This window comes from Hippichthys cyanospilos, chromosome 3 (assembly GCF_059441005.1).
Source record: "Hippichthys cyanospilos isolate Australia breed blue-spotted pipefish chromosome 3, RoL_Hcya_1.0, whole genome shotgun sequence".
Classification (NCBI taxonomy): domain Eukaryota; kingdom Metazoa; phylum Chordata; class Actinopteri; order Syngnathiformes; family Syngnathidae; genus Hippichthys; species Hippichthys cyanospilos.
In genome coordinates, this window is record NC_142371.1 from 26,031,082 (window position 1) to 26,055,268 (window position 24,187).

The 24,187-nt window shown below is 41.8% G+C and overlaps 3 protein-coding genes across 9 annotated transcripts; 2 read left to right on the top strand and 1 right to left on the bottom strand.

Moving 5' to 3' along the window:
• The first annotated feature begins 143 nt into the window (after positions 1-143).
• Positions 144-13,986, top strand: LOC148426550 (uncharacterized). Of its 3 annotated transcripts, XM_088411647.1 has the most exons (16): positions 144-639; positions 736-779; positions 858-925; positions 1,682-1,779; positions 2,648-2,699; positions 2,780-2,930; positions 3,297-3,455; positions 3,723-4,225; positions 4,525-4,938; positions 5,203-5,683; positions 5,755-5,807; positions 6,519-6,662; positions 6,737-6,894; positions 6,973-7,063; positions 8,356-8,457; positions 13,739-13,986. In XM_088411647.1, the coding sequence occupies exons 1-15, from the start codon at positions 616-618 to the stop codon at positions 8,436-8,438; spliced, it is 2,523 nt and encodes an 840-aa protein (XP_088267773.1). In that variant the 5' UTR covers positions 144-615; the 3' UTR covers positions 8,439-8,457; positions 13,739-13,986. The 3 variants fall into 3 exon arrangements, with proteins under 3 accessions (XP_088267773.1, XP_088267772.1, XP_088267774.1); XM_088411646.1 differs by lacking the exon at positions 13,739-13,986 and having other exon boundaries at positions 8,356-8,584; XM_088411648.1 differs by lacking the exons at positions 144-639; positions 736-779; positions 858-925; positions 13,739-13,986 and having other exon boundaries at positions 1,689-1,779; positions 2,782-2,930; positions 8,356-8,584.
• Positions 8,793-19,570, bottom strand: LOC148426551 (lethal(3)malignant brain tumor-like protein 4). 5 transcript variants are annotated; one of them, XM_088411650.1, is made up of 23 exons: positions 19,553-19,570; positions 19,401-19,460; positions 17,898-18,029; positions 17,576-17,771; positions 17,273-17,468; positions 16,612-16,741; positions 16,478-16,529; positions 15,549-15,643; positions 15,168-15,272; positions 14,946-15,081; positions 14,774-14,865; positions 14,540-14,691; positions 13,709-13,812; positions 12,848-12,933; positions 12,395-12,505; positions 12,222-12,336; positions 12,027-12,123; positions 11,743-11,937; positions 11,558-11,656; positions 11,426-11,490; positions 9,981-10,153; positions 9,796-9,858; positions 8,793-9,719 (listed from the first exon to the last, which is right to left on the bottom strand). In XM_088411650.1, exons 3-23 carry the CDS (start codon positions 18,006-18,008, stop codon positions 9,591-9,593), a joined length of 2,502 nt encoding a protein of 833 aa, XP_088267776.1. In that variant the 5' UTR covers positions 18,009-18,029; positions 19,401-19,460; positions 19,553-19,570; the 3' UTR covers positions 8,793-9,590. The 5 variants fall into 5 exon arrangements, with proteins under 5 accessions (XP_088267776.1, XP_088267779.1, XP_088267775.1 ...); XM_088411653.1 differs by having other exon boundaries at positions 13,736-13,812; positions 19,401-19,554; XM_088411649.1 differs by having other exon boundaries at positions 19,401-19,554.
• On the top strand, positions 19,551-24,075 carry LOC148426552 (putative transmembrane protein 244). Its single transcript, XM_088411655.1, has 7 exons — positions 19,551-19,666; positions 20,283-20,519; positions 21,982-22,067; positions 22,443-22,516; positions 22,610-22,735; positions 22,831-22,875; positions 22,955-24,075. The coding sequence occupies exons 2-7, from the start codon at positions 20,487-20,489 to the stop codon at positions 23,047-23,049; spliced, it is 459 nt and encodes a 152-aa protein (XP_088267781.1). The 5' UTR covers positions 19,551-19,666; positions 20,283-20,486; the 3' UTR covers positions 23,050-24,075.
• Positions 24,076-24,187: the final 112 nt, after the last annotated feature.

Below are 24,187 nucleotides of genomic sequence, written 5' to 3' on the forward strand. Positions count from 1 at the left end.
AGTATTAAAAATTTGTCATTTGAGCTGTCTTTTTTGCTGATTTGTTTAGGTATTTGGTTGGTTATGTTTTGCACTTCAGTGTCACCATCATTTTACTTCAGTTTTCTTAATGTTTACCAAATGTTTTAGTGTGAGGGTGCAAAATGTTTTTTGAACTAAAGCGATAATATCAAGTCGTTTTCTTTCTCAAAGGGATACCATGTAAGAGTTCGAGTTTGTTTTGTGCTTTGTATTTATTGCACAGTTTTAGAACTGCCGAAATGTAAACCATGGGAATAATATGTTGCGACTGTCATAGTCTGTAAACTGCCCCTGCCAAGATGGCTTCCACGTAGGCGCGTTTTCCTTTGCTTCGCCTGCCCGCTACCACCCAGGGATTCGCAATTTAACCACTAAGGGGCAGCAATGAGCTAAACGTGGCTCGTCTGCCCCGACGAGGGAGTACAAATAGCGCAGATTGCGCGCTTGCGCTGTTTTGTTTCGAACCGTACGGCGCCATTATTGTTGTTGTAAAGTCTTAACTGATGTGTGTCTACCCTGCCTATTCTTGTGGTTACAACGCGAGAGAGCTGGTAGCTAGCTAGTTACCGGTTTTCGACAGAGAGACTACACGAAATGGAGGCAATGCGTCAATATGTGGTAAGTTAAGTCATCTTATTCTGATTATCATCGGTGCCTTAAGGCTTTAGAGACAAATGTACAACAGTCACAAAATGCCAACCTGTCTGTCTTCAGAGAAGACCAAGGAGGATGCTCCGCTTTGCTAGCAACACAGAGAAGTAAATTAGTTTGTGATTAATATATACATTTTATTCCATGCTTTTAGAAGTAACCCCTAAGTCTGTTGATGTTTCCAGCGCATCTGTAAAAGAATGCCGAGACAGGCTGTCGATGGGAGACGTCGACGGGCTGTTTGATGACTTGGGTCAGTTTTTTTTTTTTTGTTTAACTCTTGCATTTTTTTATTAATATAAAAGCGTCAAACAAACCGATTATAAATTGTTAACATACATACATACATACATTAACATACACGATGACCACTTATTAACGCTTTCAGTACCAAGCATTTACCCGAAAAGGCGACCTAACTACCAGCGGATGTCGAGCATTTTCACTCATTTTTTAAGGCTGCTTTAATATTGTGCGCTGTGTCTTTGTAAACACGTGTGGTACCACATGAAATATTGTATTCCATTCTTTAATTTTCGAAAAAAATAAATTAAAAAAGGTATGATTTTACCTGTTCTTTAGTAATCATTATTTGAATATAGTCATAATTTGAGTGACACCAAACTATTTTGGACAAAAGGAGGGGAAAATTAGCTTTTTATGAAAAAGTGTTTTCTTAACAGTGACTTTGAACCTCATATTTTTTTGTTTTAGTCGTCTGAAACATCTGAGTCCTCCCTTCTAAAAAAATGTGAACAAAAACAATGAAAACACATATTTGGTAATAAATGCAAAGGACAACATTTTCACATTTGACAACATTTACAAATTTTTGCCTGTTGTCAATGTATGTGTGCATGCATGTCTGTTTTTAAACCCAATATTAGATTTTTGTTTGATCATGTTTGACGCATTGTATGTATGTATGTATGTGTGTGTGGTTGTGACCAATTCTTAAGTTGTTTTAATGCTTTGATATTTTTTAAATATTCTTTTTTCTGCTGCACAGAGTCTCCAGGTAATTTTCTTCATTCATCTCTTGGACCCTCAGAGTCTGATAATGAGGAAATCCAAGCTTCTGAATGTGCATCTCCACTGAATTTAAAGGTAAAACCCACTCTTAAAACAATGAACGCAAGTCACTTTAGGATGGTAGGAGTTTGTTTGTGAAGGACTCGAGTTTTGGAATCGGCGTGTCACATGTTTGAGTCCTGCTGCAGATACAAGAACATGTAAATTGTCAAACTAGAGTAGGAGGAGGATCTGTTGGATTAATGTGCATTGTCCAAAAAATGTTGCCAGCACGTATTAGTTAGTCCCAAGGACAACATGAGTTGCCCACAGATCTGCTCTATTTACAATTTTGACTTCCTAAGAAGAATGAAAACTGAAGAAAAGATAACATTTACCTTTTTATGGGAACTTAATTGGGTTAAAATTTCTTCTGTATTAAGTATTTTTTTTAAATAAAATAATTTGATTGTTTTTAATGTGTTACAAAATGTGTCACATTTGAGCTGAAATTTTAGTACTGTGATGCTGCCATAATTTTGTTCACTTTTATTCTATTGTCAGAGTCTCTAAATAAGAGTACACCTGTCAATGAAGACATCTTTTAATTGAGCAGATTTTTTTCCCCTGTAGTTTTTTTGGTTTTGTTTTTGTTTTGTTTTTTTCCGCCTCCCTTGTTCAAAGTGTGTGACCTCTGAAGTACACCGCTTCTAGGAACAACAGCTGCTATCAGATAGAAACTAAAACAGTCAGCATCAGCAACAATTGGGTCATTAAATTTAGTGACTGGAAAAAAACAATAATAACCAATAACCAGGAGAAAATTGATCATATGTTATTTTCTATGAGCAAAAGTTGAAAACGGTTCAAATTTTGTGTGTGTTTGTGTGCATATGTGCGTGTCGGGTTGGGGGTGGGGGCATTTACACTAAACTAAATAGCAAGCTTTCTTTTGTATCTTTAGTCTTCATCCCGTCATCCGGCGACAGACTCGCCAAGTCCTGGACTACGCATCGGTAAGAGACCTGCACACTTGATATGCATTTTGTTTCAACACGGAACTTGGTCTCAGATCATTCAAACTGTCCTTTCCAAGAGCCTGTGAAGACATCCAGCCCACTAGAGGAGAGCGTGGATGGGAACTCAGCAGAGACAGAGACTATTCACAAAAGCAAAATGCCGTTGCTGATCTTATCTGATGGTGGAAAAGGAAAATACACGGCAACAATTAGGCCAGCCTCTGACAAGTAAGAATTAGTTGATAAGAGAGTTTTTGTTTGGCTTCTGCCAACAAAATTACTAACGATGTAGACATGATGACTTGGAGTCACACCTTCTACCAGTTATTAGAACATCTTGCAGTCTGGTGCTGGCCCTGGTCTAGAAAATTTTGTCAAAAACATTCTAGATTTTCTTCTGCTGTTCTACTTTTTGTTGTTGTTTTTAATTCAATTTCGTATGTTTTAAACTTCTACATACAGTAGTATTAGATTGAAATTTGTTTTGTCCATTGATCATCCAAATGTATTGAAATCTCATTAATCTCTTCAAGCCTCCCAAGCAACAAACCGTTCTTTGGAGTTTTGTATTTTTTTGTTTTTTTCTGTTCTCAGAAAATCAGCACAACCAGAGACCAGCGTGTCCACTGCCGAGAAGGACAATGAGGGCACTCAAAGCAAATCCCCAGAGGAGAGCTTGTCACCAGCCGCGAAAAAAGACGTCTGGGTGTTCTTGCAGAATCTTCAAGACTTCAGCCTCCCCAAAATCAAACTGTGAGTTGAACCTGCATTTTCCATAGGATAATAATGTGATTAATCACATTACATTGACTAAAATATTGCTTTTGCGCGGCATTGCAGGGGTACAGTATTTAGGCTGTTGCCTGCCCATCTGATGTGTGAAAGTAAACAAGGTTTTATTTAAGAGCTCAAATTTATTCCAGCAGCGACAGGCGGAGTACATCACACCAAACCAAATGCTACAAAATTGAATAAAAAACTCAATTGTGAAACCTTTCATGCTTGCTTTTGAAATTTCAGGAAGGCCCCGACACCGGTTAAAACGTCCACGCCGCCACCTGAGTTGGAGGACGATTTCTTGATCATGGGTGACGACGCACCTCCTTACCTATCCATTCCCACTAAATTGATTGGCAAGCAGCGTAACAAAGAGTCCAAATCCAGGATGGACAGAGGCTCTGAGGACAGTTGGCAGGAGGAGGCGCCGCCAAGCAGAACATCACTCAAACAGCAGATAGCACGCAAACAAACGTCAGACAACATAGAAGAAAAGAACAAGCCGAAGCGGCGCAATACACACATACAGAATAATAAGAAGGCGGACGATCGATGTAAAGTGGTGGCCGGCAGACAGACAAGTGACCAGAAAGTTGATCCTTCTTCTGAGGTGAAGAAGTCCTCAAAAGTCAGCCGAGACAATCCCAAGAGCAGCAGGCTATCTGCAAAGGAAAAAAGGAGGACAATACGGCATCAGAAGCCCAGCACAGAAGAGTGGAAAGCTGTTGGCCAGGATTTTTCTTCAGGTAGGATCTTATTTTCGTTACCTTTCACAGTAGCTGGCGTCCCGGTAAATGTGCGAGTCTTTGCATCACAGTGTTTCAGCCAGTTACCTAAAAGTGGCTCTGGCGCTTCAGCCAGCTTAGCCTTTTATATCATGCGTGGGTTAGTATCGATGTCAGTTATTCCGCCCCACTTCGATGTAACAACTTTTACATATGACCGATTATTGATTTGGGTTTGCTCTTAAGCATTGTGCCCCGACGAGCACAGCACTTTGCACCATCATGTTTTAAAAGTTGACTCCGGTATTTTGGTTCCACAGATTTTGACTTGGGGAAACCAGACCCTGCATGGAGTTCGGCGGAACAAAACAAGGTTCTCCTTGAGGAGTGTCAGGTTTCTGGGAAAAGGAAACGAAACCGGCCCGGAGAGTGGTGGATGGTCTACCCTGAGAACGCAGAGCAGACTGACATGAGAGACACCACACCCCTCGTCAAGAAGCCCATAGCCAACCAGGAAAAATCTGCCAAGGCAGGGTCAGTGTCACCGGCCAAGGCCAAGAATGTGCTTAAAAGCAAAACCAAGAAGGCTGCAAAAAAGACCAAGGGTGAAGGGAAGAATATTGACATAGGGAAAACATTTGATCAAGAACAACCAGAATTCCAGGATCTGGATTCTCTTCCATCAGTTTTCAGCCCCCTGGAATTTGTCAAACAAGACCAAAACTGCAACTCAGGTACAATACACATCTAATGCCTTTTACATCCATCCATCATCCATTTTTTTTTTAATATTTATATATATTTCTTGTATGGGTGAAATCCTATCCCAGTCTTTGGGGGAGAAGCTTTATACACTAGTCTAGACCTATTGCTTCTATTTATCCGGGCAAATAACTGTCACACTCACATTCACGCTTATGGGGAAATTAAGTGAATAAATGTACCGCGCATATCCAAAGGCATCTGCAATCAACGCTGCTAACTTGTTTGTGTTATAGAGCCGCAAGTGTACCAGCGCACCGGTGAGAGAAATGTTTCCAGCAAGCCCATTCCATGCGGTCCCTCCGGATCTCCAGAACAGCTTTCCGACAAACGGCAGAGACGATCACCTGGCGAATGGTGGAAGGCCGCCGCGACGCCAGAGAACGCGGGGACTGAGCCTCTGCCGCTTTTAAATCGGACTCAGAAGAAGTCCAAAGTTGGCAAGAAAACAAAAGTCAAACAAAAGCAGCTTTCGCCAAAATCGGCCGGGCGTGCTACCATTTTTCTGCCCTGTTCGAATACCCAAGGTAAAGAGCGGAGGGGAAGTGTAAATTCCGCTTTGGACTTTTTCACTAGCCGGACCGTACCCGTCAACCCAGCCACCGCTCGGAGTCATCAAGACATAGTGCGAGACTACACTCCCAACCGCCAGGGAACCTTCGTTGTGGATGGAAATCAGGAAATCCTACAGGACAACACCTGTCCTTCACGAGACATGTAAGGAAAAACGAGCATAGACCCACTCAAAGTATTTTTCATGTTTTTATCTTTTTGGGGTTGGCGGGCAGGTTCCAAAGTGGGCCGGTGTCCATGATTGATCTGGAAACGCATGACGATGCGGGTAAGTTTGTGTTACTTTGAAATCAATTCAATAATGATTTATTCAGTCTCAAATTGCATCTCGGCAAAAGGGGTGGGGGGGGGGGACTTTGAACTTTTTCAACACTTGTCATAAACACCAGAACATCCAGCATCATGATAGGGCTTTAGTTTTCTCCATCTATTCATCATCTCAAGCGCTCATCCTCACAATGGTCGCAGCTATGCTGGAGCCTATTCCAGCTAACTGTCTTCGGCCAGTAGGGGGCTCCACCCTGAGCATGTTGCCAGCCAACTCCAGAGCACACGAATGAGACAAACGGCCATTTAAATTTACAGCGCATCTGTGGGCAGTTTAGAGTGCCCGATATGTCCGCCATGCATGTTTTTGGAATGATGGGGAGAAACCAGAGTACCCATAAAAAAATAAAATAAAAACGCAGGCATGGGGAGAACATGCAAACTCCACACGCTGGAGCCATGTGAGGTAAATGTGATCACATTTCTTCCACCATGCTGCCTGTAGGTTTCTCAGTGTTTTACCCATTTGAACAGGAATGAGAAATTTCCATTTTAATTCAACAATTTAGAAATTCATCAAGCAGCATAATTAGGCGTCTGAAAAGATTAGTGGGTCTAATCAAGTCATGGCTACCGTTTTAATTTTTGCCCCCCGCCTCCACTATATGAGAAGGACTGTTTTAAGCTAAGCGGCTACCTGTCTTTATTGCAGACCTTCCGTCAAGCAGGCACCCCCAGGCTGAGCTTTCCGTTAGCGACCTGTGTGCTCCTCCCCTCAGGCCGTGCACCCTGCGGGCCAGGGACAAGACGGACCTGAGCGAGTGGCTTCTATTTCTGTTCCCCACCACCCTCGCAGGTACAATTGACAAGAAGATGATAAAGGCAATGTTTTTTTTTTTCAAATCAGTTTAAGCCACCATTTTTGTGCAGATGGGGCCGTCTCCCCCGACCATTTTAATTGGTACTTCCACAAAAGTGGAACCATGGGCATCATGGAGGACCTGCATTGTATGAACTTTTCCACGGGAAAGATGCTACTGGGCTCCTTTATGAAGAAACCGCTTTGGGTGGACCATAGCGCTACCACGGTCAGAGTTGGGGGGGAGGGTTTCTCCTGGGGGACAGTGGGGGGTTCTTAAAAAAATGTTTGTTGTTTTCTGCTCTAGGTTTTTTTCCTGCTGACAAGCTCTGTCAAGGTCATCATAGACCACACAGAGTCCTACGTGCATGCGGGCAGTTACTTCATGGTGCCATGTGGTAAGAACAGTCATTTTTCTTACACTTTGATTTAGTGCTGGCCAATTGAGATATATAGTTTTGTTTTGTTTTGTTTTTTTTAAATACTGTCATGTAAACAATCACTTTTGCCAACATTTGTATGCCCTGTAGCACCTGTTTTTTGTTGTTGTTTTGTTTTTTTAAGAAAAATAAAAAGCAATGGTGGGTTTAATTCCAGCGTGAAAATGACATCCATCCATTTTCTGTAGCCGCTTAGCCTTATTAGCGTCGCAGGCCTGCTGGTGCCTGTCCCAGCTGTCTATGGGCAGTAGGTGAGGGACGGACACCCTCAACCGGTTGCCAGCCAACTGCAGTTCATGCACCCAGTCACTTCTAAGCACAATTTAGAGCAGGTGTCAAACCCAAGGCGTGGGGGCCATATCTGGCCCGCTACGTCATTTTATGTGGCCTGCAAAATACTGATTTGACTTCAAATTTCTGCATATCTGTGTGACAAGCACACTTTATTCCCGAAACAATAACTGCAATGTGGGCCCGTCAGAAAAATGAGTTTGACACCCCTGACACAGATGTCAAACTCAGGGCCCGGGGGCCAGACTGGCCCGCCACAGCATTTTATGTGGCCCGTGAAATGCTAATTTAACTTAAACTTTCTGACTAAAATACCAAACTCGAAAGAAAATGTATTCTGGCCCTCTGACAGAAACGATAACTACAATGTGACCCACGATAAAAATGAGTTTGGCCCTCCTGCTTTAAATTCTTGTAAAGCATTACATCACCGGTGTTCGATCCAAGGCGTGGGGGCCAAATCTGGCCCGCCACATTATATGTGGCCCGCAAAAAGCTAATTTGATTTGAAGTTCCTGGTTGAAATACCGAACTCGTAAGTTGTCCTCAAAAAGCAACTTTTATTGTTCCCAATCTGTCTTCAACAGTTTTTATCGGCCTGTGACTTCAAAACTAGGTCATGTGTGTGACAGTTAAAATTTATTACAGCCCTCTGACATAAACTACAGTATAACTACAACAACTACAAAAAAAAGGTTTGACACCCCTTGATTTAGAGCGTCCAGTTCACCTGCCATACACATTTTTTGGAATTGCGGGAGCAAGCTGGAGTACCCCGAGATATCCCACGTGGGCTCGGGGAGAACATGCAAACTCCACACAGAAAGTCCCAAGCCAGGTGGATTTTAACTCGGGGACCCTCAACTGTGAGGCGGACGCGCTAACCGCTCTTCCACTGAAAGCGACATGATTTCTTTACGATTCATTCATGGTTCTTTTCTCTTGTTTTGCTGAAACAGGCCACCCCTACAGCATCCAGAATCTGTCAGAGCAGCGCGCGTTCCTGTGCTATAACAGGATGCTCGCCGAAAGTCCCGACTGAAGCGTTGACCTGCGTGACAGTAATTTCCTTTCCTGTTATGACTAATGGTGGTTGTGGCCAGATCCATGTTTTAAATGTGACTATTTAATGCAAATCTTAAATTGTTTTTAAAAAAAATAGAAATAAAACAATTTTGACTTAGGACATTTCTGGACTGTCGCGCAAGTGTCCTATCGAGCTTCACGTGATTCGTTAAGTTTTACGCTAGCAGACGATAGCAAGACAAAGCTATTTGCTTTGTAATCTTCTTAGCCACAATTCTTCCATTGGGGTTCATTGATGGCGTAAACGCCGTCTGTGAGCAAAATCGCCCATCGTGTATCTTAAGTGTATGTGTGAATGAAATGACCGAGGTCAAGAAATGTTTACCTCATTTATTTCATAGACAAACTCCCGCTCCCAAACAGTCCTCAGAGTCAAGACAGCCTACCAGTAATCTTTAAATTAGAGTACATAAATAAAAAGCTGTTTGCATATAAACACTCGCCGATGTACACATTCCAAAATGTTGAGAGGCCCCAAAATGACATTTTGTTGCCACATTTTTTTTATTGTTCTTTGCCTGCAATCTTTGCAGAACCAAGCAGGAGGAAATCCTCATGTAAGCTGCATTTCACTTACAATGGCAAAAGGAAAAAAAAAATAATTAAACATTCATGTGCCATCAAAACAATGAAAATGATAAACCAGGAATTTTAGTTTATAACAAAGACAACCTCGAATTCGCAAAATATGTGCAAAACCAAAAAGCATTTCTTTGACTGGTTTTAGATTGTATACAGCCCTCTGAGGACTTCATAAAACCGAGGGGGGCTCTGTTGGGAAAGGGGTTTCCTACCCTTCGCAAAATAAAATAAAAATTAGAACTTCGTCACTAATACTGTTTTCAGCTCTCTCGTGGAGGAAGAGAAGAAAAATATAATGCTCCAGCGACAAAGATGCTTGATGGACCAGCTTTGAAAGCTTCTTTCTTTTTGAAGTCCACGAACAACGTAAAGAACATTTTTGAAAGTGTCTGTAGTTAGGAGACATTTCAGTAAACAATCGTACAAGTTTTAAGGAACGCGCTCCTTTTTACAAAGTCCAACGAGAAAGGAGCAACTTCTTGAAACTGATGGCTTTCATGTGACCGTTGTGTCTTGGACTCCTCAGCTACTCTTCATCTGCACTCTTAAACATGAGGATGGAGTTGTAGATTTTCAGAGCGGGACCTAACTTTATGGACAGGATCTTGACGATGTCTGATTGAGTAAGCAGCAGAAAGGCCTCGCCGTCGATTTGCTAGGGAAAAGAAGGAAACGTTTCACCGCGAAACAACAAAAATCTGGGACGTATTCAAGGGTGGTGAGAACGTTACCTCGGTTTTAAATGTAGCTGCATGTTCTTTACAACCTGGGAGTCCTTTCACAAAACTGGCCACCTGGAGGGGAAACAACCAAATCACAAGTCCTTTTCACACTGCCTGTCAAATCAATTCTTTGTAATATTGTGAGGGAAAATGACTGTATGCAATGTTAAGACGATAACTATAATCCTTCAGACCTCCTCCGTGCTCCATCCCGCCACCCTCTTGGCGGTGAGGCCCAGAACCTCAGGCAGTAGCTGACAGTGTTTGTCCCAGCACAGCGCCACCCGGTGGGGGGGTGCAGCAGAGACCCCCGGGGAAAACACAGATTCATGAAGGGCTTGCTGGAGGGAAATGGAGTCTGGGGATGCTGTGGCAAAGCACACGAGACCGTTTAGTGCCACAGTGGGTTTTCCGTTTTGAACTAAATATAGTGGAACGCAACCGCAGTCCTGCTATATGTCCATTAGTTTCAAAAAGTACTTCAAACATTGGCCTTGCTATTATTACATCATCTGTTATTAGGGATAGGACGAGAAACAAATCCCATGAGACCAGATGCCTTACGAGATTAAATCCATGAGGTTGAGATTTTGGCAGAATGAGTCAATTAAAATACTGCCCAGAATAGCTTTTCCACTTTTCAAACTTCTAGTTGCGCAGATGGCAAGAAAATTAACAAGCTAGCACGCTAATGTAACCATTAACAGGAGTGTTACAGGTGCGTTATCGAGCTTAAATGGAGTTTACACACAGTCAGGGGTGTCCCAAGTCGGTCCTCGAGGGCCGCTGTCCTGCATGTTTTCCAGGTTTCTTTTCCCGACGCACCTGATTCAAACGATCAGCTCAGCAGAAGCCTGATAACGATCCTGATCATTTGAATCAGGTGTGTCGGGGAAAGCAACCTGGAAAACATGCAGGACAGCCGCCCTCGAGGACCGACTTTGGACACCCTTGGTCTAATGTATCAATATTCTACTATTCATTTCTTCAAGTAGAAGACCAAATTATTGCCACAAAGGCGATAAAGTAATTAGGGCGTTTTGTATTTCTCAAGTAGGGCTGCTTCTATTTTATATTCTATTTTGGTATTTGGATAATAGGGAAAAAATAAACAACAATTATAGAGGCCCAAATAACATATTCCCACTAAATAATGAATGGTCAAATTTTTAAAGCCAACTTTTAAACTGAGATTTCAGATCGCTGTCCACCCCCAGAAGTTGTTTTTCAATGAGACAAGTCAGACCCACAGAAAACACATTTGTCTCAACCTGGTTTGCAAAAGTGATCAGTAGCAACAGCGACGGCGTCGAGATGTCAGAATCAAGGAAGAGTATTGATTCACGTCTCTTAAACTGCCACTGAAAAGTACTTTAATCGCTCATGGGGGCACTTGAGCGCTGCTAGCTAGCGGCTAATTGCTAAGATGAGAAATCTCGTGGCGTTTTGATCTCAGAGTACAAGGTCTCATCCCACCCCTACCCCTTAAGTCAAATTACTTGAAAGATTGCTCAAAAGAGTTTTATGATGGCAACAGTTTGCCATATGGAATGGATTACTTCAATTTCCGTTCCATTTTTTTTGTTTTTCAAATATTTCATTCTACTTAAGAAGTTCCACTCAATTAAAATGCACACACCTTTACCATCGCCAGACTCCTCTTTCACGTAATGCATTTTCAGATATTTGGGAACAGTGGCAGTCCTGGAAAAGAACAATTTTAGAGCTTAGAATCAATTTCATATTCCTGGTGGGGTTCACTTTCTTTTACCGTTTGACTCTGGTTCCATTCTGGTTATGCTCACTGGCACCACCTAGTGTCTCCGAGTGGCTACTGCGGCCCAACAGCTCATCCACCTCAGGTGGTTTCCTAGCAACAGAGACAACTGACTCTCAAGTAGGGTTTAAGCGTTGTGCTGCATGTCAAAGATGGAAAGGAGCTCTCTCGGGGCGGACCTGGGGTGGGGGTCGTCTGCTGCCTCCAGTCGGTCTTGCGCGGAAGCCGTCTGCGCGATGGTGGTTGCGTTGGAATCGGGGCGTCGCCCGCGGGGGAGGGCGCCGCCCAGCGTGAATGGCCGTTCGCCGCTGAGGCGGTCTGGGAGCAAGCTCTCTTTGTTCAGATTTGTCTCTGAGTAGGGGCAACTCACCTGACTGCACAGAACAGCACGCTTGATGATGGGTATGTCCTCGCTCATTTGAAATTATCTCAAATGAGGGGGACAAAATGAAACGGGACTCACGTATAATGTGTTCCGTAACGAGGTCCTTTAATGTGGCCGACTCCGTTGCACCCCGGGGTGGGACATCCTTGTCCTGGAGGACTCACATCATTAACACCTGAGAGGACAGATAAAAACAAGTGTAGAGAAGGTTAAAAAAAAAAAAAAAGTACTTTTTAAAAGAGGTTGAATGCAGGAGACAACCAAACATCTCACTGTTAGGGTGCTGCAAAGTATGTCCGGTTTTGTGACACCAGCCTACAGGGTGCAAGTCGGGGCAATCCGTTTCCACCCAGAAGTCATACTCTGGATTCCAGCCGTCAAAATGGATCTAAAAGACAGTTAACGGCGGTTAGTGAGTGCCACCTGAGCCGGCGGACGTTTTGTACCTTAAGCCGGTGGTCTTCCGTGTCTGCGACGGTGGCGACACGGATGAGCATGGGGTTCCTCCTGTCCACCGCTTCCACCTTCATCCCCACCTGGAAGCCATGCGGAGGTCTCTGCAAGAAAAGCTACCGTTACACACAGTTCACAGTTGTATGGGCAAACGAGGCGTCAAGAAGTTCTTGTGATGTTTTTGGACTCCTCTAGGTGGCACTATTGGTTCAAAGATGCAGTGGAAATTGAATACGATGATCGACAGCACCCCTGATTTAGAAGAGTCAAAAAAATATGACAAGTGCTTCATGAAGCTTCATTTTCCCACCAGTTGACTGCGTAGAAAATCAACAAACATAGTCACTCCAAAAAAGTCCCAGGAGGGTTTGGAAATATCAATAAGCTGGCTAATGGATCATCTCCATTATATCCATTACATTTATTGACACGTGTGTGAAACATACCGGTTTGAAAGCCCGAGCAGGAGCGGCCTGTGTGCTCGTCTCTTCCAAATATTTCTCCCAGGAGAAACTCTTTGGTTGCTTATATTCTGGTGAGGGCACATTAAAAAAAATCAAGCTAAATGATGTGTGTGCAAAAGTGTTCCGGCAGTGAGTGCAGCATGCCTTCCCAACTTTTCCAACTTGCAATAGGTTAAAGGAAACTAATGGCAACCACCAGAAAATTAGGTACACCTGAACAATCCAACCATCCAAAGAACTGTATCAAAGGTTGTCGGCTTCTCGGCTGCATCGAAGCAAAGCGCTTTCTAATATTTTGCAGCTAAATATTAGAAACGCTTCTCATTATGATGCAGTTACATTCTAAACCATTGCAAACTTCAATCAAGTAATAACCATGTTTATGTAGTAAACTCAGAATTTTTGATACATTCTTGTATTGGATTGTGTCCCAAATGCAAGTGAATGTAACATCAGCCCGAAATGATTTGATTGAGTTTGTGAGTGAGTCAGGCTTTATTTGGTAAATGGGTATTTTTGAGATATTTTAGTTCCAAAATATTAAACGGATCAACAAGCTCAGGAATGGGACTATCATTCAAAATCATAAATGAAGAAATATATAAAAAAAATATTAATGTTAATAAATGAAGTCTTTTGTGTGTTGATTCTAACCAAATGATACCCATTTAAGAAATAGTAATGATGAAAAAAAAAAGGTAGTTCATAACGTGGCTAAATTAGGAATCATTCTAGACTTGGTCGTAAAATCAGCATGTTAAAAGCAAGGCAGCAGGCAATGATGATTAATTACTACGTGATATTAGTTCGGCCTTACATAACAGCAAAGTAGTTGATACTGACCCACATGTGTCTTGGTCTGTGTCTTACCAGCTGGAGTGGTCAGAGTGAGTTCGGCCTCCTCGCAGTAGCCTACCGGGTGGATGTATGGACTGCTAGCGTCACACCTTCGCGCGGGAAACAGGACAGGCGCAACTTGAATCACGGATTGTCACGTTTTCAATAAAAAGGCTTCATAAGGAAAACTGTAGAAACACCCCAAAAGTCTTTTGTGAGTGTATTAAAATTAGTTGGAATTAAATTGTATTCACCCCCACTAGTCATTACATGGCATACATTTTGATTGGTATTGCATTTGTAGAATAGGAATAAAGATCTTAAGATGTATCTTTTTGTATTTTACAAATCATATAATACATAAAATAGTCGGTGATTACACTAGAGGGGTTCTATAGAACACATTTTTTCAAAATTGGGATGAATTCCCCTTTAAGAACTGTTTTCTTCATTTAGCATCTTTCTTAGGCCAACAAATGGCAACAAGGAAATATAGCTGTTGTATGTTTCGCTGGGCTTCACGCGGCTTTTCAACACTGCAACAACGAGGCACTTTGAAGCAGCCACTGCAGCTCAAACCCTCCGATCCACATGCTGGATGTCAAGTTGTAATATTGGTTATCAATAGTTGATGGATGGTTATTGATTAACAAATCTAGATCCGTTTGAATATCTTGCGGGAACTTTGATAGATAATTAATAATAATAATTTCATTTGCCTAGGGCATGTAGTTATGCTGATCATGGGATATATAAAGTATTATTAATTGCATAATTATTGGACACGTGTCAATTCATGCTCTACTGTCAAGGCGTCTCGCTGGCAGTCAGGCTCACCAGTAATCATACGTGTCGTCCCAGTTGTCAAAGTGAATGAGAAGTCTGTTGTCCACCACAGCTGCGATGGTTGCCACGCAGATCAGCGACGGGTTCTTCCTGTCGACCGCCTCCAGCTTCATGCCCGCTCGAAATCCGGAGGGAGTCACGGACTGACAGGGGATACATTGACACAGAGCGGGAATGAAAAGAGCCGCCGGACAGCTTCGGATGTTGACGGTGCGTGACACTTACCGTGTTGAGACTTTTGAAGAGGTGCTTGGGGGCCAGCTGGCCTCTGCAGTTCTTCACGTACATGCTCCAGTTGAACTCTCCATCCTTACAACCTACAAGACAAATTGGATGCCAACTTAAAAAAAAAAAGCAACGCTTGTATATGTTAGGACAGTTTGTGTTGGGTGCATACCTTTAGGCAATAATAATTTGTGTCCGTTTTTCTCACACCAGCCTGCCGGTTTTAAATCCCACGAGTCTGCATTGGCCCAGAAGTCGTAGCACTCTGGGTAGCCGTCAAAGTGAAGCCTCACTCGATAGCCTTGGATCTGTCAATATGGTTCATGCTCCATCCAGTAACACTATCTTTCTTAAGTATGCCTTGGCTCATTAAAGTTTGGAAAGGTTGGCTTACCTCTGCGACGGTGAGCACACAGAAAAGAGACGGGTGACATGGATCCAGGCCCTCCAACTTCATGCCCACTTTAAAGCTGTTCCGGCTTTGAGGAAATGACTGATGCTGCGGGATGAGCGCAGACGATTGGTTGGGGACTCAAAAGTAGTGATGGACACACTTCACAAAGCACTTGTTATTTTTGGACTCCTCTAGATGGCACTCTCCATTCAAAGATGCAGTGGAAATTGAATACATTTTCATGACACGAGTGTTTATCAACCAAAAGCACTATCTAGAGGAGTCAAAAAATATCACAAGTGCTTCGTGAAGCTTCATTTTCGCCATCACTACTTTTGAGTAGGCAAAGAAATTTTGCTCCTTGACCAGATGGACGCTTACCTCTTTGAAGAGTTTGACAGGAGCAGCAATGGCCCGCTCCTCTTCTAAGTAGGCCGGCCAACTCCAAGCCCGCTTCTTATTCAGTGGGGCTGTGGCTGGGGGCGGAGCAATGAAATAAATGGAAACAAACGGTTGTGATTATAGATGACCACACTGGAGTTTTGCTCAACATTAGTTCTATAAGCCCAAGATTAAAATTTGCTTGGTAGATGCAGAACGTTTTTACTACTAAATTAGAAACCTCTTGTTTCCTTCACACTCATGGCAGACAGAAGAATAGCTCAATGGCTACAGCTGAAGTATGTCAACGTTTGGTTCCTAAGGCAGGAGTTGTATCGTCGGTGGTTTGGGTTTGCGGCGACAGACGTGGAGCCGGTAACACCATGCCGCAATATTTTTTAAGGCCAGTTGCAACAAAAGGTAGCAGCATGACAAACTTATTACAGGAAGTAAAACAGGAATATGTCAAGCATTACGAGGTGAACTAGATTACGTCAATCTATGAACTCTTGCTAAAAAGCAGCTTAAGGTGAAGGAGTCACTTACACAGGAAAGCATCTTATCTGAATAACTTTGTTTGTATCCTAATCGAGAAAAGTCGCAATGTTTACCTTTAACAATCCTGAAAAAAAGTTTGCACTGTATTAATCTCATACAATATATTACCCTACATTTGATTACGGAAGTATTTCATGCAAGGTAACTGTTGGGAACTTTAATTCTAAGAAGAGAATTTCTGTTTAGTTTTTTTAATACTTATTTTCTTAAAATAGGAGGGGGATAAAAACAAGAAAATCAGAAAAAAAACTAAAACAAAAACAAAACAAAAAAAAAAAGATTTTATTCAAGCAATATCGCACAGTCCTAGTGGACACAAATGAATACTCTGGATCTCTGGAGGATATGGTGTCATCGCAAAACATACATACCAAGTTTGGCAATTTTGGATCCTCTCCTGCCTTTGGTAGTCCTGGCTTTCTCCTGGCAAAATTAAAAGTAGAAAATTGGTGACCACATTGTTGTCACATATGGTTATCCTAACTGGCATGTGGACGCTTCCTACCTCTGGTTCCTCTTGGTTGTCCTCCTCCTCATCGCCAGAATCCATATAGATTTTCCTCTTTTTACGTACACGTTTACCTAAAGTCTCACTTTCGGTGGCCTGGCACTCTCGAGCTTCTCCAGGAGATGACCTGAACCGAACCAAAAAAATATGTTTTTAGAAAAAGTTCAATCCATAGTGGAAAAAAAGGGCTTGCAACTAACAATTGTTTTAATAATTGATTAGTCAAAAGATTAATGAAAATTTTGATTTTGTTTTTTTTGCTTTAATTTTTTTTAAATCGATTTGATTGCTTATTTTGTCTTTAGTATGTCAGAAAATTGGCAAAATTTTTCCAAAATGAAAAAAAAAGATGTTTGCAGATGACTTATTCTGATTTAACACAATACAAATCAATATTATTCAATTTATTCTCACCGTTTCACAAACCGGAGTGGAGGAAAATAACGCAAACACGCCCGCGTGTTGAAACGCCACGGGATTTTATTGGACTAAAGAAATCAGAGAATATTTTAACTTAACTGAAATTCTAAGCATTTTATATGCCTTAATGATTAATAGATTACCAAAAATAATTATAATTAATTTGCTCATCAATTAGTTGTCAGTTAATCGTTATACCTGTAAAAAAAAAAAACATAGGGGCTTTTGTGATTGGTACCTTCCGCTGGTGGGCTGCGCACAGTTCGGGCTGCAGAACTTTCCCTGTAAGAGGGCATCCCGAGCAGTGTGAACACCACAGGTCCGGCATTGAGTAAGCTCCGCATTTGGACCAACTTCCACACTTGGACCAACTTCCACTTTGGGGCTTTCTAGCGTGGGGGTCTCCTCCAAAGACAAGATAACGGGAACAGGGGCTGCGGAAAAAAATGGGAACCGGAGTACACCCTGGATTTGTCACTGACCAATCACATGTCAAGTAGAGACAAACCTTAGCATTGATAAAAAGGGTAAACCGTGGTACCTTTTCCTTGAGATGATGCCAGCTGAATATTATTAGCCGGTGCAGGGGCTGTTTTGGTCTGCGATTGGCCCTCGGGTGGAGGGGTGGGACTGTGAGAAGGCACCGGGTCCAATGTGTCCTTTTTAGGGATCGGCTGCTGCCCTTTAACTTCTATGTCTGTCACAATCTCAAGGGTGCCAAACTCTGTCATGCGGAACTGAAGAACACAAAACAAATGAGATTTATCACAGAAAGTAAGCACATGCAGGGACCTCATATCTCTTCAGGCAGATGTGCTAACAACCAGTCCACGATGTAAAGTAGTTCAACTAATTTGTTGTACCCTGATGTCACTTCCTGGCAATGTGGCAATCCCATCTTTCCAGTCCAGAGCGCCCATCATGTCAAAGTCTGCACCTTGAGAGGGGCCGTCACTGGGTGGCGTTTCAGCCATTTCAAATCCTTAAAAAAAATCCTGCAAAAGAGACGATCAGAAATACTGCAAAAATAAATAAATAAATAAACAAAGGTAATCACTTATAGGTCTGACTTTTACTGTTGCCTTCTGTAAACCGTCGAGTAAGTCGTCTGAATGCTTCCTCCGCAAACGCTACCTGCACTTCGTAAACAGCGATTTGCAACATCACCGCTAGATGGCGACTATGTATTGGCTCGCAGGATCCACCATGCACTTGGATTCCACACACAGAAAACACTCACTAATAAGACTCTTTTTGCAAGCCAACTAGCGGGGAATTGTGTTGACAAAGCGGCCCAATAGGACGAGCCTACACCCCGTTTCATGGTAAACACAAGAAAACAAGTCCAGACTTAGAGATGAGCACATAAGTTTATCTTTTCCTCGTTTTAGCAGTATCTCTTAAAGACGTCGCTTTGCCTTCACCTAAACAAACGACGACTCGATTTGTTTAACACTTTCCACAAGAACGCCGCTTTCCACGCAGACTGGCTCAACTTGTTTTCGTTTTATTCTTATTTGTATTGCGATATAACGTTTTAGTCCTGACGCAGGGTCAACGCTGGGAATAAGATGGTGTTTTTGTGCGGTTTAAGGGTCTCAAGCTGGGGAAAAGTAACTAACGAGGCCGGGACAATGCGTGTGTATTAAGTTTGACTCAGTACACCATTTCTCTCGTTTTTTTATTCGTGCCATAAATTAAAGTGGAGGCGAGAGCGCCCCGTGATTAGCATTCGTCTTGGTACAAAATGGCGGAGCATTTGGGGGGGTGGGAAGAGGCCAACCAACACGTTGTAAACTATGTAAATTACTCAAGTTATGCCACGAAACAACACACACGAGCCGGGTAGGGGCGTCGAACAAAGGTCGACCGTTGCCGGGTAAATTCCCGGCGACTTGTTTTCTATCGCCCCGCTTATTTTCTGCACTTTGTTGTCACGGAATGTCAGCCCCAGCTCGGCTAGCTTAGCGCCGACACAAAGCTAACTGTCAGCTAGCTCCGCTCTGACTAGCATTAGCATCGGGATTGGATGCAGCCTGCTAAGGGCAAGCCGTAATAAATAAGTTTCCTGGTTAATAACAATAGCAAAAAGACCTTACCGCAGTTTCTCGGATCGGCATTTAGACTGATAAAAACACCGCGTCACTCTCACAACATTCGACATTGTTGCGTGATTAAATTCTTCAATAGAAACTTGAAAAACGATTTATTCTCACCGTTTCACAAACCGGAGTGGAGGAAAATAACGCAAACACGCCCGCGTGTTGAAACGCCACGGGATTTTATTTTAACAAAACACCCATAACTTACAATAAATTACAATGAGTCAACCTATTGTGTTTTTTTATCAAAAATGTGGAACTCACCTCGTTTCTCTTTTAACTCTTATTTCGAGCTCAGGAGGCAGCGCATGCGCGTGAGATGCGCTGCTTGGCAAGTTTGTGCAGGAGGAAAAAAAAAAAGTTCACTTTACGATCAGTGGTCAATGCAACACACGCGCGCGCACTCACGCACTCACGCTTTGACTGGTGTGCGCGTGACACAACCCAGTGAGGACACACTTTGACCGGCGGTGTTCCACTCGAGTAACCGGTCGACGGGAGCGAGCTCGCCGCGTTTGCATGTTCACATTGTATGCGATTAATAATATATTAAAAATACGTACATTCCCTCACATTTTACTCCACGTCAGCTTCATTTTATACTTATTGCACGGCAATGCCGTTGGAATCCGACTTTGTTGACGTTCACTTGCTATATTCTTCGTGTTTTAAGTGTTTTTTTTTTAGCTACGCGTGGACAACCCATGTGCAGTTGTGTTGATGCATGGGTAAAAAAGGCGAAGGGAACGCTTGTTATTTTTACACCCAAATTGAAAAAGTCGAACAAGACACATAACGTCTAAATCTTACGCAACGCGTCGGGCTCGTAACGTAACCAGAGAACAGCTACGAGCTCTCATTTGGGGGTTCTCGTGTATATCAAAAGGGATGAATTCAGGGATTAATTAACTCGATGGTTTGTTTTAGCTTGTTTTGTTGGGCATGTTTCAATCATCCGAAGTATTCCAATTTAACCAACACGATCGTACATAATGGCCGGAGATCACCACCACGCACTTTAGCTCGTAGCATTGCAGCGATTTGTTTACATACTTAAAAACACCCGTTGTTGTGTTTATTCGGTGCATTGTGGGGTTGAAACGATGATTTTAGCGAACAAAGGCCCGTGCTGCTTTTTTTTTCTAGGGTGAGGTGAGTTCATTTCAGTGCAGTGGAGACGCGGGCACGCTTGGTCGTGTCACAATCTGACCCATAGATGGCGGCAGAGGACCGCCGTGGAAAGGATGGAGGATGACGAAGAGGATCAGGATGATGATGAGGAGGGGCGGCTTAAATGCGCAGCCAGTTTCACCTCACGCATTATTGTGCTGACGCGAAGATCACCATGAGATGGCTTTCAAAAGCAAAGCGGTCGACTCGAAGGTAAAGCAGCTTCGTGCAATTCTAAATGTTGACATTTTAACGTGGTAGATGCATTTACAATGGCACTTATGTTGTATTGTAATGTAAAAAACACATGGTGGTTAGATTTTGACAGAAGTGAAGCCGCACGTACTCACACCTGGGCTGCAATCTCATAGGATCCGATGCATAATAAGGATTTGCATGATTGACTGTCATTATTAGAATGCATCAGCCAGAGATATCATATTTGAGTTTGCCCTATTTTGTTACATAACAGAAATGAGAACAAAATATATCATGCATTTTAGGGTATCACAGACTCGCAGTGCGTTGTTTCCCAACATTTATTCAGCCAAGGCGTATATTTCACTTAAAAAAAGCGATAAAAATAGTCAAAAGAAAATCTGAGTCTGTTTTGAACACAACTATGTTCTTGTTTGATGTCAACAAGTTGGATACAGAGGTTAAAATGTCGCTTCTGCCATCTAGTGTTATGGCATGTCAGTGTTATGCCTGTCACTATAGGTCACCAGAATAGATAGCTCAGTAAATATAGATTAATTTCCCGTTCATTTCATTTAAATTGTGTAATCTAAACCCACTTGGTGGTGGGAATCACATGGAGAAACACAAATGGCCTCTGGTATACAAAGACTGATTTACACAGTGGTTCTGAACTTTTTTCAAATGATGTACCCCCTGTGAAAAATGATATTTTTTAAGAACATCCTAAGAAGCGCAAAGAATGTTTAGTCAGAAAAATAAAAATAAATAACTGAGTAGTATGCCATCACTGTCACATAAATTAAACTTTGTAACCACTTTTGCCATGGTAGCTCTAGGCATATCTTATTCGCCTACTCCAGAATATTGATCATGTAACATCATCTGTTTTATTTCATCTTGCAGAAAATTGCATCACTAATGACAGTCAAATGCACATCTGTATAAAACTTAACAAAACAAAGGCTTAGGCTACACATAATGAAAATGATTCACGTTAACATAATTAAGCAAAACTCTGCTGTTCCAATCAATTTTCTCAGAATTTGAAAAGAAAACTGTTTCTGTTCCAGTCTTGGCATTAAAACGCATGAAATTAAATTTGCTGATAACCCCAGAAATGCTGTTAAAATCTCTCATACCCCCTGACGTACACATTTTTCCTGGGGTACTCGAACTGCTGATTTTACAGCACCACAGCTGTAAATGAACACAGCAATGTATTAGCATGATGATTTAGGGATACAATATAAAACTTGACATTGTTCACCTGAAGCTAAATTGCACTTTTACTATTGTCTTTATGTTATTTACTGTAAGTAATGGAGTAGTGGCCTATGAAGATTCTTCAACATTTTTGTAGCTTCAGTGCTGAACATTCACTTGTCAACCTCCGAGTTACTTCCGCCTAGTGTTATCTACCATGGGATTGATGTCAATTCCGTGGTATTATATGAACATCTCTTTCTGCCGCCAGACCGTATTCCTCAACCTGCTGCTCTGCCTGCTAGTCTTCTACTCTCTGTTTTACATGATCGGCAGTGTTTGTTTTGGTGCCTTCAGGTGAGACACCAACCTTGAGACACATGCACATTTGCAGTACAATAAAAAACTCTCACTCGTTTTATTAAAGTGTATTTTGTGGGGTATTTTTTCCACTTGTTTTCTGAGTTTATTCATTACCTTAACCCTGCGCAACTGTGATGTCATTTTCAGTGGCAAAATGGCCACCTTCCTACATGAATAAAAAACAAATAGGTTTTTGATGTTTAAGTTACATTTGACAAATACAATAATCATCAGATTACTGTTTTTAAACTCTTGGGGCCCTATAGAACATATTGTAAAAAAAACATGTTTGACTTGATTTTCCCTTGGAATTCCTTCTATTTCTTTTTCATAATGGTGACATCTAACCTAGTTTCAAACTCAACACAGGTTGGATGACTTTGATGGACGAATCCCCTTTGACTTCAAGACCAAGCCGGAGGACTCTGTCTCCAAGTACTTAGGTGAGTGCATTGCAGGCAGCTAACCTGCATGATAACCAACAACTATATTGTCTCTCTCTCTCTCTCCTAATGTCTTTGGTTCTTCTGTGCCAGTCAACCTGCTGTCCATGGAGATCACCTACTTCTCCAGTGGCTTGCTGTTTGCCGCTGTGGTGAAGAAGAGAGTGTGGGACTATGCCCTCACTGTCACTTTTCTGCACGTCTTCATCACCAGCCTTGGTGAGTGGAGTAGTATTAATGTATTTACCGTGAAGAAAACGAGCCCTTTAGCTTTTTTTATCCGATCCTATGATTATTTATTTCAAATGTTTCAGTGATGCTGGAGTTTCCCCTGGCATGGCAGTGGTGGTTGGCCTTAGGTGAGACTAACTAGCAAGCCTTTACAGAACAAGTACAATGTGCACAGATGAGATTTTTCTTTGCTTTGTTCTTCCACAGGTAGCGGCTTGTTTCTAATGATCTGCAACGGTCAGCTGATCGCTTACTTCGCCTGCCATGATGACCAAAGCTATGTTACGTTCACGGTCTATTAACTCATTTATTTCCAATGACATTTTTTTTTAAGAGTCTGGACATTCAATACCAGGTACTAATTACTACTAAGTGCAAAATGTGTCCTGAGTATTTGATGAAGTCTAGGTACATTGGTATTAAAGTAATTGATTAGTTTAGGTACTAAAAGTACTTATGCAATTGGTCATTTTAGACGCTAAAGTAATCGATTACCTTATTGAAGTAATTGTTTATTTTTGGTAATAGTAGAAGCACTAATTTTGGTAATAGTAATTGATTATTGTGGGTTCTAAAGCATTAAAGTAATCAATAGTGATTTCTTTAATTATAGAGTTATTGATTACTTTTGTACCTAATTACATAAAGTAATGGATTGCTTTAGTATTTTAGTACCAACCATGCTGCAGCCAAACACTTGAAAAAAATGAAAAGAAATATGTATAAATAAGTACCTGGATTGAATGTCTGGACAAAAAGCTAAAAATATGTCTTTGGGAAAGGATGACTTAAATGTGAGAAATGTGCATTTTGTTCTGTGAAGTGGTTAACAATTCAATGGTCATTTCATCATCCCACCGCTATTATCACTCAGTAGAGCACAGATCTCCACTGAGGCAAACTTTGGTAAGGAAATGTGTTTACCCATGGCAAACATTCCATTGTGTTAGTGTACAGGCTAATTTCTTGGTCATCATGTCAAACATGTGGATGGTGCTTGAGTGGTTGTAAGGATTGAATGATTGCATTACCGCCATACATTCTTCTAAACTTTCTTGGTTCGTGGTTCACCCCACAACAAAGTGTTTTACTTTTCTCTGCCTTATTTTGACATAATGACTGCTGTTATCACTGCTTGGACATTTACTTAATTTGAAAGGGGCAATATAGTGGTAACATAAGGGGATACATTTGTGTTTTGATTGTGATGGACATTGTACAGTACTTGTCTCTATGCCTTAGAAAGCTGTGAATGTAACAAAAGAATGGGAATGATGCAATATCGACGTATTATGAATTTTGAAATAATTAAATGTATTATAACTCAATTGTTAGTAATTTCATGCTACTCCCATCACATAAGTTAAGTTTCGAAGTATTTGGACAAACACAAGAGATTTTTTTTTCCCTTTCACGCAACCACCATCAAATTTAAATAAT